Genomic DNA, 16,229 nt, shown 5'->3' with positions numbered 1-16,229 from the left:
TTGTTCCATACTCGTCTGAAGATTACTTACATGCATTAAACCAGCCATTCTTTAGTGTTGTATACATCACTACAAGGTTAAAGCAGTGGCTAATTTTCAAAAATATGTCCGTAGCTGTGAACCATTTGGGAAATTGTGGAAGCTTCTACATAAATATAATATTTTCCAGTTTTTTTGTGTACTCGTGTTATTAACCCAAAATATACTTTAAGACTGTTCATTGCATGCTCACTGTCAAACAATATTCTGCCTTGTACAGAACATTGGCATTGGACAACAAAGATTTTGCTTTCTAAACACTTTAGGTTGTATTATATGAATTTTGGGATACTGATCATAAAATCCTTAAACTTCCTTATCACATACCATTTTTTAGGTATAACCTACTTTTGTGAGTTCCTGTCAGTCATATTTTAAAGTCAAGACCTTGAAGTGCAACCTATCACTGAAAGTTCATTTTCTGCATTCGCTCTCGGACATCTTCCCTGCTGATCCTGGTGCAGTCAGTGACGAACACGGTGAAAGGTTTCACCAGGGTATTGTGACCATGGAAAAGCGGACAACTAGAATCCATCAATGTTGCCCGATTATTGTTGGATGCTGACACGAGAGGCATCGTAAGCAGAGTACAAACAAAAATGAGCAACAAAGCATCTTAGGTCAGTTAAACTAACGCAATGTGCCAGCATCATTATGCAATAAAACAGGCTAAAAACAGGCTTATAGTACGAGGAATTGCAAAAAAACAATGATTTGAGGGGGAACAATTGTTTATATTCATCAGTTTACTTCTTTGTAGAAACCAAACATTTAGAATAACCTTATAGATTCGTATCTGCATTTATACTAACATGTCTGTTCATGGCCTTGCATCCTAGAGGCCACCTGCAAATTGGAGAAACAACACCTTGTATTCTGTCTTGAGTCTCCAACTAGCATCAATGTCGACCTGCAACTTCTGTTAACCCCCTCCCTGGTCTCTCTCTTTACTTATCCTTGTCTCTTCCTTTCCACCAGTACCCCACCCCTCCCTTCTCCTATCAGAGCTTCCTCTCTCTCCATTACTTCTCATTCTTTCTTTTCTTCCCTTCCTCCCATAGCCACCGATTACCTCTTATCTGTTAGCCTGTGCTCTTCCTCCTTCCTCTTCTCCTCCATCCACCTTTTAATATAGGCAACTATCTGTTGATCTAAATTCCTGTCCAAAGGTTCAGGCCCGAAACATTGATTGCCTTTTACTTCCTATTAATGTTGCGTGACCTGCTGAGTTTCTCCAGCACTTTTGTGTATTGCATGCAACCCTAGCATCTGCAGATTTTCTTGTTTAAAGCCTGATTAAGATAGGGCAGGCAGTACAGGAGAGGGGGAGTCTCCAAACAGATAGCATCAATATCAATTTCTACAATTTCCAGTAATCCCTTCCCCCATTCCTTTTTTCCTATCCCTCCACCACCCCCACGTTCCATCATTTCTATCAATATCAATTTCTACAATTTCCAATAATCCCTTCCCCATTCCTTTTTTCCTATCCCTCCACCACCACCACGTTCCATCATTTCTCTGACCTTTCCTTCTCTTTTGTCTGCCCATTACCCTCTTCCCATCTCCAATCAGAAAGCATCTCTCTCAACCCTCTGTCCCTCCATTATCACCTCACAGCTCCTTCCCCTTCCCACCTGCATTTATCTATGGCTTGCAAGCCTGTGCTCCTCCCCCCCAACCCTTTAATCTTTCTAGCATTCCTGATGAAGGGCGTTGACAGCCTATTGCTTTCCATGGATGCTGGGAGCTCCTCCAGCACTTTTGTGCTTACCCAAGCAACTCCTGGCTTACCCAAGCAATGGTGAATATCTGAAATACAAACAGGATCGAGTGGAAACAGTTAGTATTTAGTTGATCATGTATGATCTGGGGAAAGAAAAACATAGTTTCACCTATGTTTAAGGCTGAAACTGAGAAAAATGGAAATTGATGCGAGAGGGTGGATGAATAGGACAAAAGATTATGAGATTATTTTTGCTAAAGTCAGGCCCTTGGCACCCTGGCATAATTCCCTCAGGATATTACCAAGGCCCAATTCATTCCTCCCACACCCTAAATATTTTCTTTTGTTTCCCGTTTTGATGAAGGGTTGTTGACATTAACAGTTTTGCTTTCTACAGTTCTAGCCTTTCCAGTTCTCATGTCACATTTCAACGGGGATTTGCAATCAACATTGCAGCTTCTTAGCAGGAAGTTTGGGGCTTTTTAAAAACTTTATGCTGAGGAAATGTAGACTACAGTGAACCTAGCAGCACAAATAGCAAAACTATTGGCAAATATTTTATTCTTCTATTTGTACAGACACAGCAATGCAAATATTGGGGTCAAAGTTTCTGATTCAGATTTGTTGTCAGAGTCATACATGACTTCACCTAGTTTTTTCCCTGCGGGCCAGTGTTAGGTAAAAACATCATGAGCTGGGAATGTAGAAGGAGTCACCCAGTGCTGGGCCGTAACAAGATGCAGTTGTGACCTTGTACTCTCAAGATAAGAGTGGGGATGACAAATTGATGTGCAGGAAACTAGCAGAGAAGGATAGCAACAGTTTATTCATTGGACAATGTCATGGTATGATAATTTACTAAGTACGTATCCTAAGGTATATAAAAAACACCACTTGCTGATAACGGCAGAATGCGCCTTCTCCAACTAACACTGTTAGTTGCAAGTGTTACAATCCGGCAATAAAGAACAAAGAACCTTGATTTCGACTCAGTCTGGTGTTTGACTCACTCATTCATGAACAAAGCAGACCTAACACCAGGCAGAATTACCATTTCTTGGTAGTGCATAAAGATTATACTCAACATATACATGTAAATGAATAAGGAAATGCAAATAAACTGATTATGCAATACAGACAGAGAGAGAGAAAAAAAAATAAACTGCAAAAGTAAGAGTCCTTAAATGAATCCCTGATTGAGCTTGTTGTTGAAGAGTCTGATGGTGGAGGGGTAGCAGCTGTTCCTGAACCTCCTGGTGAGAGTCTTGTGGTACTGATGCCTCTTTCCAGATGGTAGCAGCAAGAACAGAGCATGTCCTAGGTGGTGCAGATCCTTGATTGCTGCTGCTCTCCGACAGCAACATTCCCTGTAATGTTCTCAATGGTGAGGATGGTTTTACCTGTGATGTCTTGGACTCTGTCAACTACCTTTTTCAGGGCTTTATCCTCAGGGGTATTGATGTCCCCATTACCAGCCCATGATGCAGCCAGTCAGCACACTTCGCATCAAACATCTTGAGTAGAATGCATGGAATACAAAATATTGCAGCTAATGATCATACATCTAAGTCTTATGAAATTGCCTGCAAAAATGTGATCTATATTCTCATTTTTTTTTAAAATAATGTAATTCTCTGTAGCAAAACAACACAGCTCAGATCATCAGGGAAACCAACCTCCCCTTCAACTACTCCACAACACTTCCCATTGCCTCGAGAAAGCAGTCAAGGTATATTAAAAAAATATCTCGCCTTAGTCATATTCTCTTCTTCCCCTCTCCTCTTCAGCTGAAGATACAAGTTTGAAACACACACCACCAGATTCAAAGATTGTTTCTTTCCTGCTGTTAATATACTCTCGAATGGACCTCCCTTTCACTGTTTTAACTGCACAATTTTTTGCAACACTACACTCCACATTAATTCAATAATATCAACTTTGAGGACTGCAATGTCAATCCTGTTTCACTGAGTTATTTATTTTCACTGCTATAAAGAACACAGTAGATTTCTGAAGTTTTTATAGAATATTTACCTGCAATCACAATTTATAAGAGGCATTCAGTTAGAAAATCAGCAGAAATATGCTGCAATATGATTGTCCTTCAGTCAAGTTTTTTTTAAACTTTATTTATTCGTTCAAAATAGATAATAAGTAACATGTATAACAATAAGCAAAGCATGAACGTCATATTTTATATATATATAAAAAGGAAAGAAAACCCACCACCCTCTTTCAGCCAACTCTCCTAAGGAGAGCCATAAAGAGAAAAAATAAAAAGTAAAGCATACATATTAAAATCTAGTCAATATAAATCAAAATCTAAATATTCTGAATATAACAACCACCTATTAATAAAAAAAACTATAGTTATCCGCGAAACATATGTAATTTTTTCCATTATTAAACAATATTTCATCTCATTATGCCATCTATTAATATCAATCATATTCGTATCTTTTCACGTACTAGCAATACATTTTTTCGCTACAGATAGCGCTAAATACACAAAAAGAAATTGAAGTTTATCTAGTCCCAAACCGCATGAAAAAAAATTCCAACAACATTACCACATCTAAAACACAAATCTGATTCCTAAAGACCATATTTTTTCAATTTTTCAGGTGTTAAATATAATTGATGTAAAAAATTATAATGAATCATCGCATAACGTGCATTTATCAGTCTAGTTACACTATCATAACAAATATCTGACCAATCATCCTCGGTAAAAATAAAACCAATATCGACTTCCCATTTACCTTTAAATTTATCCCAACCCTTTTTATTTATACCATCCTGTAATATTTGATACATAACTAAAATATAACCCTTCTCTGGTACCCTCATAAAAAAAGTCTCAAATTTAATAACTTCAGGTAAAATCATATCTCTACCGAACACATGTTTTACCAAAGATCGAACTTGATAAAAATACGCTTTTTTTACACTTAAACGGACTGTTTAAACGCCGAACATTAAAAGAAGCAAACTCCAACTTTAACATATCCACTAATATTACTAACAACTAGTATCAATATATAGACTCAGATCAACGTAAATAGGTCCTCCAATAGGAGAAAAAGAAACCACAAATTAAAGTCTAAATAAAATGAAAATTAAAAAAAAGATAAAAAGAAAAAAAAACTACCAAAAGGTAGTAATCCCTAAACAAAAGCTGGGTGTGGATCACCCACCAGTGGCTGATGACTAGTAGAACATAGAGCAAATTTCTCCCTCCCCAGCCAAACAAAAAATAACAACAAGGGTATTAAAGGTTACGGAGAGAAGGCGGGGACGGGGTACTGAACTTTAAGATCAGCCATGATCTCGTTGAATGGCGGAGCAGGTTCGAAGGGTCGAATGACCTACTCCTGCTCCTATCTTCTATGTTTCTAAGATATCATGACATAAAAAGAAAATAAAAATGAAAAAGTTCTTCTATTCATCCAAGAAATTCCAGACTCGGCGACCCCATTTCAAGGAAACGGACTCTTTCCATTCCCATTTCTGCCGTTTCTTCCATTTCCAGAACAACCAGATTTTTCTTTAGGAAACAATGGTGGACTACGTCTTTGTCCTCTTACATCTGGCAACGAGTCAGCAAAACTCATTGCTTCACGCTCATTCTCAAAAAACAGAGATTGAAAGTCTCCACAAAACACTAACACTGCCGGATAGCGAAAAGTAGAGTTATAACCTTTACGCCACAAAACTTCTTTAACTGGATTAAATCGACGCCGACACTGAATAACCTCTTGACTCAAATCAGGATAGAAAAAAACTCTACTATTCTGAATCATTAACGGGGCTTGTCGTTGTCTCACGTTTTGCACTGCTAAATGAAGTATCGTTTCTCTGTCCAAATAATTCAAACATCGAATTATCTCAGGTCTCGGTGGTTGACCAAACAAAGGTCTTCTTTTTAAGGCTCTATGAGCTCTTTCCAATACCAGACCTCCAGAGAAAAATTCCTGCCCCAGTATTTGTGGAATCCATTCAGTAAAAAAATGAAGAGGATCTTGTTCTTCCATACTTTCTGGCAAACCAACAATCTTCACATTATTCCTTCTACTTTGATTCTCCAAATAATCTACTTTCCTCTCTAACTCCCTCTCACGTTCTCGCAATTCTTTAACGGATTTTTCCACCTCCAACACTTTTTCTGTATTAGAAGCCATTTGTTGTTGACATTTCAAAAAAGCAGCCTGAAATTGTTTAAAATCCTCACAAGATGCTTCCACACATATTTTAACTGTATCCAGTTTCAAACTGAGCCTCTGAGACATTTCATTCAGCATCGGCTGAATGATAAGGCTTATCTGTTTACACTGTAATTCAGAAAAGCTCAGCCCTGCTTTCTCTTGCGTAGTGGCAGAACCAGGTAACTGCAGCTCCTGCTGCATCTCAACAACAGGCAGTTTAACAGTTTTAATGCGGGTCTGGACTCCCAGCGACGGCACCCCGACTTCCTCAGGGGGCCGACGTTGTTCTCCCCCCGCAACCCGTTGTTGCTTCAAAAACTCACAAAAAGGACCAAAATATTCAGATTGGAGTATATCCTGAGGTATTTCAAGCAATGGAGTCATCTTCTTGTGTGCCCCTTCCATTAAAGTCGGCAGGCTGCCAGGATCAGGATCCACATCGGGGGCACAAGCACCTTCCTCCTGAGAATGGGTAATTCCAGCGATGTCCTTCTCCTGGTGAGTAGTAGTCATTTTTTCAGCTCCCACAGGCAACCTCTGTGGTTTAGGTTTGAAAGAAAGCAAACCTGAAGTTGTAGCAGACTGTTTAGGCCCTAATTCTTCAACACTCTGAAAATTTAGTTTCTTCTGTATTTGAGGTTTAATCTTTTTACCATTAATAGCCATAACAATTCCATGATACTTTAAACTAAGTTTTAAAAAATTTAAACCTGAAAACAAAGAGTTAAAAACAGGTTCTTAAAAGTCTGGCCAGAGAGGTCGAGATTACACGTCTAGACTCTACGCCCCCTTCAGTCAATAGTTACACTAAAAGAACTCTCACTTTCAAAGAGTTTGCTGCCAGTTCAAAAGTCTTAAATTCTGATGATTTGTATCACGTTTTCCAGTATTGGCATCATAAAATGCAGGGGGGGGGGGGGGGGGTGGTGATAAATCAATTCTCACCTTACACACATGTGGCTTGACACCTGTGTGCTTCAGCATATGAAGTCGCAGGTTATAAGGCTTTGGCAACGTTTTTCCGCAGATGTCACAGATGAACTGCCGCTTTGTCCTACCGCCAGGACTCTCATCTATTTGCTCATGGCTCCTTTTGTGCCGCAGAAGATGAGAGAGCAGGGAGGCTTTATATAGGAACTCCTTTTCACAGAGCTAAAGCAATAGAAAAAAAACGGACAGTCTGCACACAATAAGATGTAATAATACACTGTGCTGTTATTTCAAAGAAAGGCATCAGAGATAGACTTAATCATTGATATTTATAAGATGAACAGATGCTAATTCAGCACAGGATATGGCATAAAACTGATTGGTACTGTAAAATCCTGACTAATTAATTTGATGTCATCACTGCAGCTTATTTTTACAATTTCATACCAGGAAACTTTACAATATATTTTTTTTGCATTGCAATCCTGCTCGAAGCTCAAGAGATCACACTTCCTGCCAGAATAATAATACATATAAGCAAATTATCAGTTTGAATTCAAAAAAGATCACATTGGTTTGAATCCATAAAATTTGCACCTAGTACATTTAGATGTATATTGTACAAATCTAATTTTTTTTTGCACAAAGTACAAGACAACATTGCTACATTAGTTGTAAGAACAGCATTTTAAATTCCTTCTAATTCTTACTGGGCATTTAAATTCCTTGATTCTGTTGTGTGTCATCATGTGCATCATCAAGGTGTAACGCTTTGGGAAAGCCTTTCCACATTCATTACATTTATGCTCCACCTCGACATCATCTCTCTCCACAGTGGTTCTCTTTGGTTGCATCCTTCTACCTCTCTTCACCAATTTCTGGGCAACCTATGGAAGAAAAGTTTTTTTCTCTATTAATTTTTTTAGTTCAATCTAATAATCCGATATATATGTTGCATTAATATAACTCAAAGCAAGTATCATATAATACATATTATATAATTGGTAAAATGCACTAATTAACGATTTCCAATTTTCACTAATAATTATCGATTAATTAATATTTTTTATTAATATTGTTAAAATTAAAAATGAAAATCACTTGAATTACATTATAACCATTCTGCTCATAACAATGTAATATCAAATAATGTTGTGGACTAGGACAATCATATATAAATCCTAATTAATCAGATTATTTAAAAAAAATGTAAAAAAATTAATATAACCCCTCCCTGTAATCAAGGATACTTATAAAAGCAAACAAAGAGAAGAGAAAGAGCAATGAAAATGGATCAGATCACTACCTCCAGAAGTCAGACAGAGCATTGAGGGACCTAAAACTGCCAACCATGATATTTATGAGTGGACCCCATAGCTTTTCAAACTGGAACTTTTTAATCTTTGATATATCTAATTTTTTCCAAACTTAAATATGCCATTACATAGGCACTGCCTGTGAGTCAGTAGAACATCATCTTTCCTCTTCAGTCAAACCCCTCATCTGGCTATCAATGTGCTAAAAGTTAAAACCTTCTCTTGAGATGCCGAGAAAGGTATAGTCGGATCGTGAATGAAGCCAAACAAGGCAATATTTTAGTCTTAAAAATAGTTGATGAAGATTGAAAAATGTTCTCCCAGAATCTTCCTAATTTGGGACACTCCCAAAACATGAATTAGTAAGGCTTCTAAAAATTTTATTCCTTTCACACAATGGATCAACTTCTGCATAAAAATTAGATAATTTAAGTTTGGATATATGCATTCTGTGTACCACTTTAAATTGTAATAAACAATGTCTAGCACAAAATGATGAATCATTTAACCAAGCAAAGAGTGGAATGCCAGTCTTCATTTGAGAAGGTTATATTAGGATCCCGTTCCCAGTCATTTTTAATCTTAACCATTGAGGTTAGTCTAAAATCCAGTAAATTTTTGTAAATATGTGATATTAAAGCAGAACATGAAGCCGTTATTGGGGGGGGGGGGGTGCAAATCTTTTCTTCATCACTTAATTCAAAAGCAGCAGGAGTGGCAATCCTAATTTTAAAAATGTTCCGATTACCATAGAAAATATTTCCGTGAACCAAGTGGCTCGATATGTAATGATAAACAGCAAACTTTATTCAGGATCTTGGACATTGATGAATATCTATGCCCCAAATTATGACGATGAAGCCTTTATGAAGGATGTGTTTCTAAAAGCGGCAGAGGGAAGGCAAAATATATTGATTGGTGGAGACTTTAATTTTTGTTTGGATCCAATTCTCGATAAATTGGCAAAAACAGTAACAAGAGCTAAGGTGGCTAAGTTATCTCTTTCATACAAGAAAGACTTAAATTTGATAATGTGTGGAGGCAGTCCTAACTCTAACCCTAAGGAAAGAGATTATTTGTTTTATTCAAAAAATGATTGACATACTAGAATAGACTTGTTTTTATTATCATTGAGTTTGAATGTCAGTGGTAAAAACGGAATACTTACCCAGGTTACATTCAGATCAGTCGCTGCTAAACTTTAGTAATATAAATATCAGAGAAAGGAAATATAGGTGGTGCTTGTGTACGAATCTGCTAAAAAGGGAGGATTTTAGACAATTTATAAGACGGCAGATTGAATTTTTTTGTGAAACAAATTTGGGATAGATTTAAAAAAAAATATGGGCTACATTAAAGGCATACTTGAGAGGTCAAATCATTCCATTTATAAAATAGATCAAAAGATGTAAAAATGTAGAAATAAGTAAGTTGGAGAAAGAAATAGGGGAATTATAAAAAGAATAGAAGAGAACGGGGCAAACAGCATAAATATAGAATAATGGAAAATAAGAAAATTCAATACAATACTTTGCAAACATATAGAGAAGACGATATTAAACATAAAGTAGAAATACTACGAATTAGGAGAATGGGCACATAAAGTACTGGCATGGCAAGTGAAGGCCAAGGAATAAGTAAGAGCTATAAATGCTATTCAGAAGGAAAACAATTCATTTACATATAAAATCAGAAAGAGATAAATGAAATATTTAAACAATATTATAAAAATTTATACAAATATAACTCGCCGGGAGACGAGGCTAAAATTGAGAAATTCTTTGACGGTGTGGAATTTTCGAAGTTGAATGATGAAGACAAGCAGGAATTAGATTTATATTTTACTTGGGAGGAAATTGAAAGAGCATTAGGAACTCTTCAGGCTAACAAAGCTCCTGGCGAAGATGGATTCCCGGCTGAGTTTTATAAAGATTTTCAAGATTTATTCATAAATGTAATAGAGGAAACAGTATAAATCCAGACATTACCAAATTCTTTCTCAAAGCCAATTACAGGTACACGATCCTTCTTCCGGAACCCTTGGGGGACAGTGTGTTCAGAATTTCGGATTTTTCCAGATTTCGGAAAGCCCACCCAAATTGTGCCGCAGTATCCACCCCCACCCCCTTCCAGTCGCCCGACCGCCTCCCCCAACCGTGGTCCCTCGGCCGCCTCCCCCAACCTCTGGTCCCCACTTTCCAGATTTTGGAGCTTTCCGGATTTTAGATGTCTGGATAAAGGATGTCTACCTGTACTGTACTGCCAAAAAAGAGACTCTCTGAAAACAACTTCTTACTGATTGATATCTCTTTTAAATGCAGACTACAAAATAATAGCAAAAGCACTGGCAAACAGGCTGGGACAGTATTTACCTAAATTAATACATTTAGATCAAATGGGATTTGCTAAGGTAGACAAGCATCAAATAACCTGGCCAAATATATTAACAATGCATTTAGCTCAATCAAGGAAGGACCCCAATATAGTAGTATCACTAGATGCAGAAAAAACATTTGATAGACTTGAATGGTCTTTTTTGTTTAAAACATTAGAAAAGTTAGGTATAGGACAAGGATTTAACTGAATTAGGGCATTATATCAAAAATCACAAGCAAAAATAATAACCAATAGTTAAACATCAGGAATGCTCCCGTTAAGTCAATTGAGTAGGCAAGGCTGCCCCCTCTCTCCGGCATTATTTGTTATGGCGATAGAACCTCTAACAGAAATGATTAGGGGCGATCCCTAAATTAAAGGCTTTGAGGTCGGGTGAGTTCAACACAAAATTAGTTTGTTTGCCGATAATATACTGTTATACATGTCTGAACCTGAAAGGTCGACATAAAAACTGCAGGAAATTTTAACAAAATATGGACGAGTACAAGGAGATAAGATAAATATAAATAAAAGTGCAACTTTACCATTAATAAATCATGACTACGAATGTTTTAAAGCGAATAGTATGCTTAAATGGAAAAGTGAAGGGATTAAATACTTGGGAATTATGCTCGATAGCAACTTGAATAACTTGTACAAGTTGAATCACTCCCCTCTGCTGGTGAAAATAGAAAAAAAGACAAAAACGGAAGGACCTGACCTTTTTTCTAATATGGAATAATTAAGTACCTAGAATAGCATTAGAAAAATTAGGGTGATTGAGGCTCGCAGATTTTAAAAAAATATTATCTGGCTTCACAATTGAGATTTTTAGCATTTTTCTTTGAAACTGATTTACCAAAATGGGTGCACATGGCACTGCACGAGATGAATGAAATATTACCTAAAGATTTTATCTATAGATGGAATTGGAAATGAATTAAGAGAAAGACCCCAAACCCTCTATTGATTCATTTGATAAAGATCTGGCAAGATGGAAAACTGGAATATCTTTAAGATCTCCACTACGTAATAATCCGACGTAGCCTATGATAATGGGGTTATAATGTCATTTGAACAAATGAAACAAATTTATGGTATTCCAAATGGCACTTTTCTTTGTTATTTACAACTAAGGGCTTTTCTAAGAGAAACTTGAGGAAATGATAGGACTCCTCCAGGAGTGAGTCAATTGGAGCGTACATTATGGATGGGTAGAATACCTAAATTTATTACTCGAATAGATTATGCCCTGCAAATGGACAAGAAGAAGAATGGAATACATAGGTCAAGAGAAAAATGGGAAGCAGACCTGGCAGTTAATATATCGGAACAATCTTGGGCTGAATGTTGTAAAGATGGGGGTAACTTCGATTATCAATGCGAGGTATGGTTTGGTGCAAGATAATTTTTTGCATCAATTATATTTGACCCCGCAAAGATTGCACAAATCAAAACCAGAAATAGCACAGAGGTTTTCGATGCGAAATAGAGGAAGGAACATTTCTTCATTCAGTGTGGTCATGTACCAAGGACAATTCTTTCTGGCAAGAAATGTTGGAAATCTTAACAAAGATTACTGGAGTTAATTTTCCTGGTAACCTGGAATTATATTTACTGGGAAATTGTATAAATATTAATCACCTCACAGAGTATCAAATATCATTTACTAAGATTGCACTGGCGATAGTCAAGAAATGTGGGGCAGTCATATGGAAGTCAAATACACCGACCTCTGACAAGATGGATATCAGAAATGGACAGTGTTATCCCTATGGAAAAGATAACATCATTTGCAAAACAAACATGATACATTCAAGACCTGGCGACCGTATCTTGAATTATACTGGTGCGCAGGTATAATACTGCTGTTGTAAATTTATGATCTTCCGTTGAATTTACACTATTCTTAGTTATTTTTTTTAAGCAAATAGACTTTAAGCTCTGGTGGTGGACGGAAAGACCCTGTATCTGTTTATCCTGTTTAAGTTAAAGGGATAGTGGGGGGGTTTGAATGTTTATTGCTTGGAAATTCTCCTTTTGGTTGATTTTTGTTACAAATATTTAAGAAAATTTGTGTTTTTTAAGAAGAATTTTTATTTTGTAAGCGGCATATATACTATTTGACTATCCTTGAACCCTATAAAATCTATTCATCTTGGTCTTTAATTTACTCCCGGACTAGGCCTCCTCAGCCCTTGTGGGTAGAGAATTCTTAAGATTCACTGCTCTTGGGTGAGAAAAACATCCTTTCATCATTTCTGTGAATGCCAATCCCTCATTTTGAGACAGTAACATCTGGCTCCACTAGACCCTCCAGCTGAGGGAGACATCATCCCTGCCTGTATTTGCATGATCCAGCTTCTGATTTACGTTTTAATGAGATTATCACTTTCTTCTGAATTCTAATGTGTTCTTCATATCCACCATCTCTGAAATCAATTCTGCATTTTAATCCTCCTCTGGTCTCATCAGAGCACTATAAAATTGCAACAAAATGCCTGTTTAAATGCTTTTGCAATGAACACCCAAATTATATTTGCCTTTCTCAGTGTTTACTGACCCTGACTGATCAATTTTTCAGCCTGCTTCCCCTCACCTTTTTTGAAAAAAATCCAATACATTTCATCTCCCATAACCCTGTTCACTTGTTTAGCCAGTCTATATAGGCCCCCCAAAACCCCATTCTGCATCCTCTCATCACAGCCCACACTGCCGCCTAACTTTGCATCACTTTAGTGGTTGCATGGCTGATCCAGAAAATTCATGGTCAGTTATATTCAACCACTGTAGCGACTCAAGATGGTTTGTCATTGGTACTGCAGGGTAATTAAATAGCAAGCAAGACGCATTCTTAGAATTAACAAGAATGCTATAGTCGAGGATGAAATAAAAAAACAGAAGTACCAAACAGCATTTTCTTAACACAAACCAAAGACATCAACAAATATACTTGATACATTATATGCAATGACTGGTATAATGCTTACACAGTTCTAATCAATTTTGCCTCATTCACAATCTAATGTTGTATGAAGTATCTACACATTGATTATTTCAACAGATGCAAACTAGAAAAGAGAACTTTCATAATAGATCAGACTAAAAGTATCAACTATGATATTTAACTACCATATGTCAAGTCACGAAACCCTCAAAAATCATTCAAAAAAATGGGGTCGACATACGCCAGATCTACTTTTGAGACCTTAAAAACTATTTGACGTCGGTTTGGCTTACATGTCAATCCTGGAAGCACCCCCCACCACTGGCGCTGCCGTTCCCTGACACCTCCCTTCCACCAGGTGCCACCATAACCCACCCAGACATTCTACAATATAGAGCCCAGTGAGCCGAAGTCACCGCTTCTGCCACGTAGGCGGAGGTTGCTGCTTCTACCACGAGCAGGAGTGGCGACCTCATTCTCCCAGTGGGAGGTTCCCACTCCCGCCAGAACAAGGTCACTGCTCCAGCTGCAGAGAACAAGGTCGCTGTTCCTGCCACGTAGGTCTGAGGTTCCCGCTCCTGTCTGGGAGAACAAGGTCACCACTTTTGCCCACTAGATCAAGGTTTTATTTTTAAAAAACTTGATTAATTTACAGCTTTGTTACTTGGCAATTAGGGGGTTAAAAAAAAATGTGGGTTATTGCTGGGAGGGCCGGAAAGCCTGTAAATGGGGGTTGACTTATATACCATAAAATCATTAAAATGAGGCTAAAAGGGGGATCGACCTTATCTGTTGGTCAACTTATACAGCAAAACATATGGTAAATTATGTTTGAGTTCCAGCACAAAACGCTGACAATTCTTTTTTACTTACTGATTCTGCTCGACTCACGGACTTCCTCCAGCAGGTTATGTTTTGCTCTTGATTCCAGTCTCGAGTGTCCTATGTTATCATATCTGCATTTGAAATAATCACATACCTGTTGTGTTGCAGACTTTAAGATGCTTTTTCTGACTCGCAGTTTCTTCTCTGTGCCTTTATGTAACCGGATATAGCCACCTTCAGCCAAAGTTCGTTGTCGTAGCCTGCTTTTGTAAGTATCATCTAAGAGGCATTTGGAAGAGGAGGCAACTGCAACAGTTTTCTGCTTGTCATGTAATTTTGGTGGCCTACCACGTTTTCGTTTTGACACATCTGATGTACTCAGGGTCTCTGGCAACTCTTCCTTTATTTGATTCTCATTCTCAGTCCCATTCACAGCAGGCATGTCCGTCTGTTCATCAGTAGCAGGGGGTTCTGGCACATCCTGGCCATTGTTCTCTGTACTTTCTAGATGTGGAATGCTTACACTAGATGCCACTGCTTCAATCTGGTCATTAACTTGGCTGATTTCAGCATCACTGACTTCTACAGAGCAGTCCAGAATACCCTGAATTTGCTGAACCATCAGTTCTTCAGCTGTATGCGTTACGTCCACTTCCTTTGGGGTTTCGCCTTCCATATCAGATGCAGGGGCTTCAGCGGGCATGGGAATTTGTACAGACTCTTGTAATACCACTGTTATGGTACCATCAGCAGTATTTTCAATTGCTTGAGCCTCTGTATTTTCTAAAGTATTAACATCCATAGGCAACTCAACTTCTGTGTCATTGACTCTGGAATTTACAGTTTTTATATCTCCCTTTTGGTACACTGTAATCTTCCTTTCCTCTAGTTGTTTATGAACATGTTCACATAGCTTCAGAACTTCATTCATCAATAGATGACGGGCTAACGTGGCAACGTCAGCCATGTGACAGAAATCAAATGCTAGAACAGATGTGTAGGCAAATTCCAATAATGGAAGAAAACTTGTCTTATTAAACCCTGCAAAAAAAATTGAAATAGTAAGATTTAAATGAATCCTATTTAAAACTGAAAATAATGATAAAGGCACCTAATGAAATAGTTTGATCATTTTCGGAGTCAGAGAACTAAAGTCAAATACCAGAGGGCAATTGAATGCAAGACTGCCTCCCCCTTTTGCAGAATCTCTAGTTGTTGCAAACCTATGCAAGAATCAAAAGTCAAGAAAATGCTGGGAAAATCTTGGATTCTACACCTTCACACTTCTTGGTAACAGTTTCAATATTCTGTCAAATATACACGGCCTAATTATTGGGAAATATATTGCTTATATACAAAGATACCAGATTTTAAAAAGAGCAAAATAAACACCAAATAGGATTCATTTTTCAAATTCCACATAATCAGATTGATGCAATTTGCACAAGTAGGTAAATCTTCAATGAAAGACTCCCCTTTCAACTTGTGATTCAAATGTAGTATTTATCACAGAAAATGTAAAAAAACTGGAATCCCCATTTCTTTGTAATAAAAAAATCAAAGCGACCTAATTCTAAAGCACATACATGCAAATTGACTGCAATATACCAAATGTCAACTGTAGGGATTAACAACAAGGTATTGAGTAGGAATGCCCACAAGGGAAAACAAGCATGCACATAAACAAATTATACAAACAAACCTATCAAATTGCAGACATTGTGAAAGATAATGGAAAAGTGAATCTATTATTCATTTTTTTAAAGGAGATATTCAGAGGTGATCGAAATGAGAGGCAATGATTCGATCTATGTATGAATAACTGAGCAATCAGAGGGTCACATGGGTGCAGTACATTTGGAAAC

General features: G+C 37.4%; 1 protein-coding gene across 2 annotated transcripts in view; it reads right to left on the bottom strand.

The window, feature by feature from the left end:
* Nucleotides 1-16,229, bottom strand: part of zbtb11 (zinc finger and BTB domain containing 11) — a 43,263-nt gene that overhangs the window by 19,514 nt on the left and 7,520 nt on the right. Inside the window, exons 4-7 of one of the 2 annotated variants that reach the window (XM_069888642.1) lie at nt 14,519-15,405; nt 7,611-7,787; nt 6,916-7,122; nt 3,849-6,507 (exon numbers count right to left, since the gene is read on the bottom strand). In XM_069888642.1, coding sequence (XP_069744743.1) covers nt 5,245-6,507; nt 6,916-7,122; nt 7,611-7,787; nt 14,519-15,405 — 2,534 coding nt within the window. In that variant the 3' untranslated portion in view covers nt 3,849-5,244. Of the gene's footprint in view, nt 1-3,848; nt 6,508-6,915; nt 7,123-7,610; nt 7,788-14,518; nt 15,406-16,229 lie in introns of those variants that run through there. The other variant, XM_069888643.1, reaches the window with a different exon arrangement.

Source organism: Narcine bancroftii, chromosome 7, assembly GCF_036971445.1.
Source record: "Narcine bancroftii isolate sNarBan1 chromosome 7, sNarBan1.hap1, whole genome shotgun sequence".
Classification (NCBI taxonomy): domain Eukaryota; kingdom Metazoa; phylum Chordata; class Chondrichthyes; order Torpediniformes; family Narcinidae; genus Narcine; species Narcine bancroftii.
Note: the sequence above shows the minus strand (reverse complement) of the source record. Positions and strands in the feature narration are given on the sequence as shown.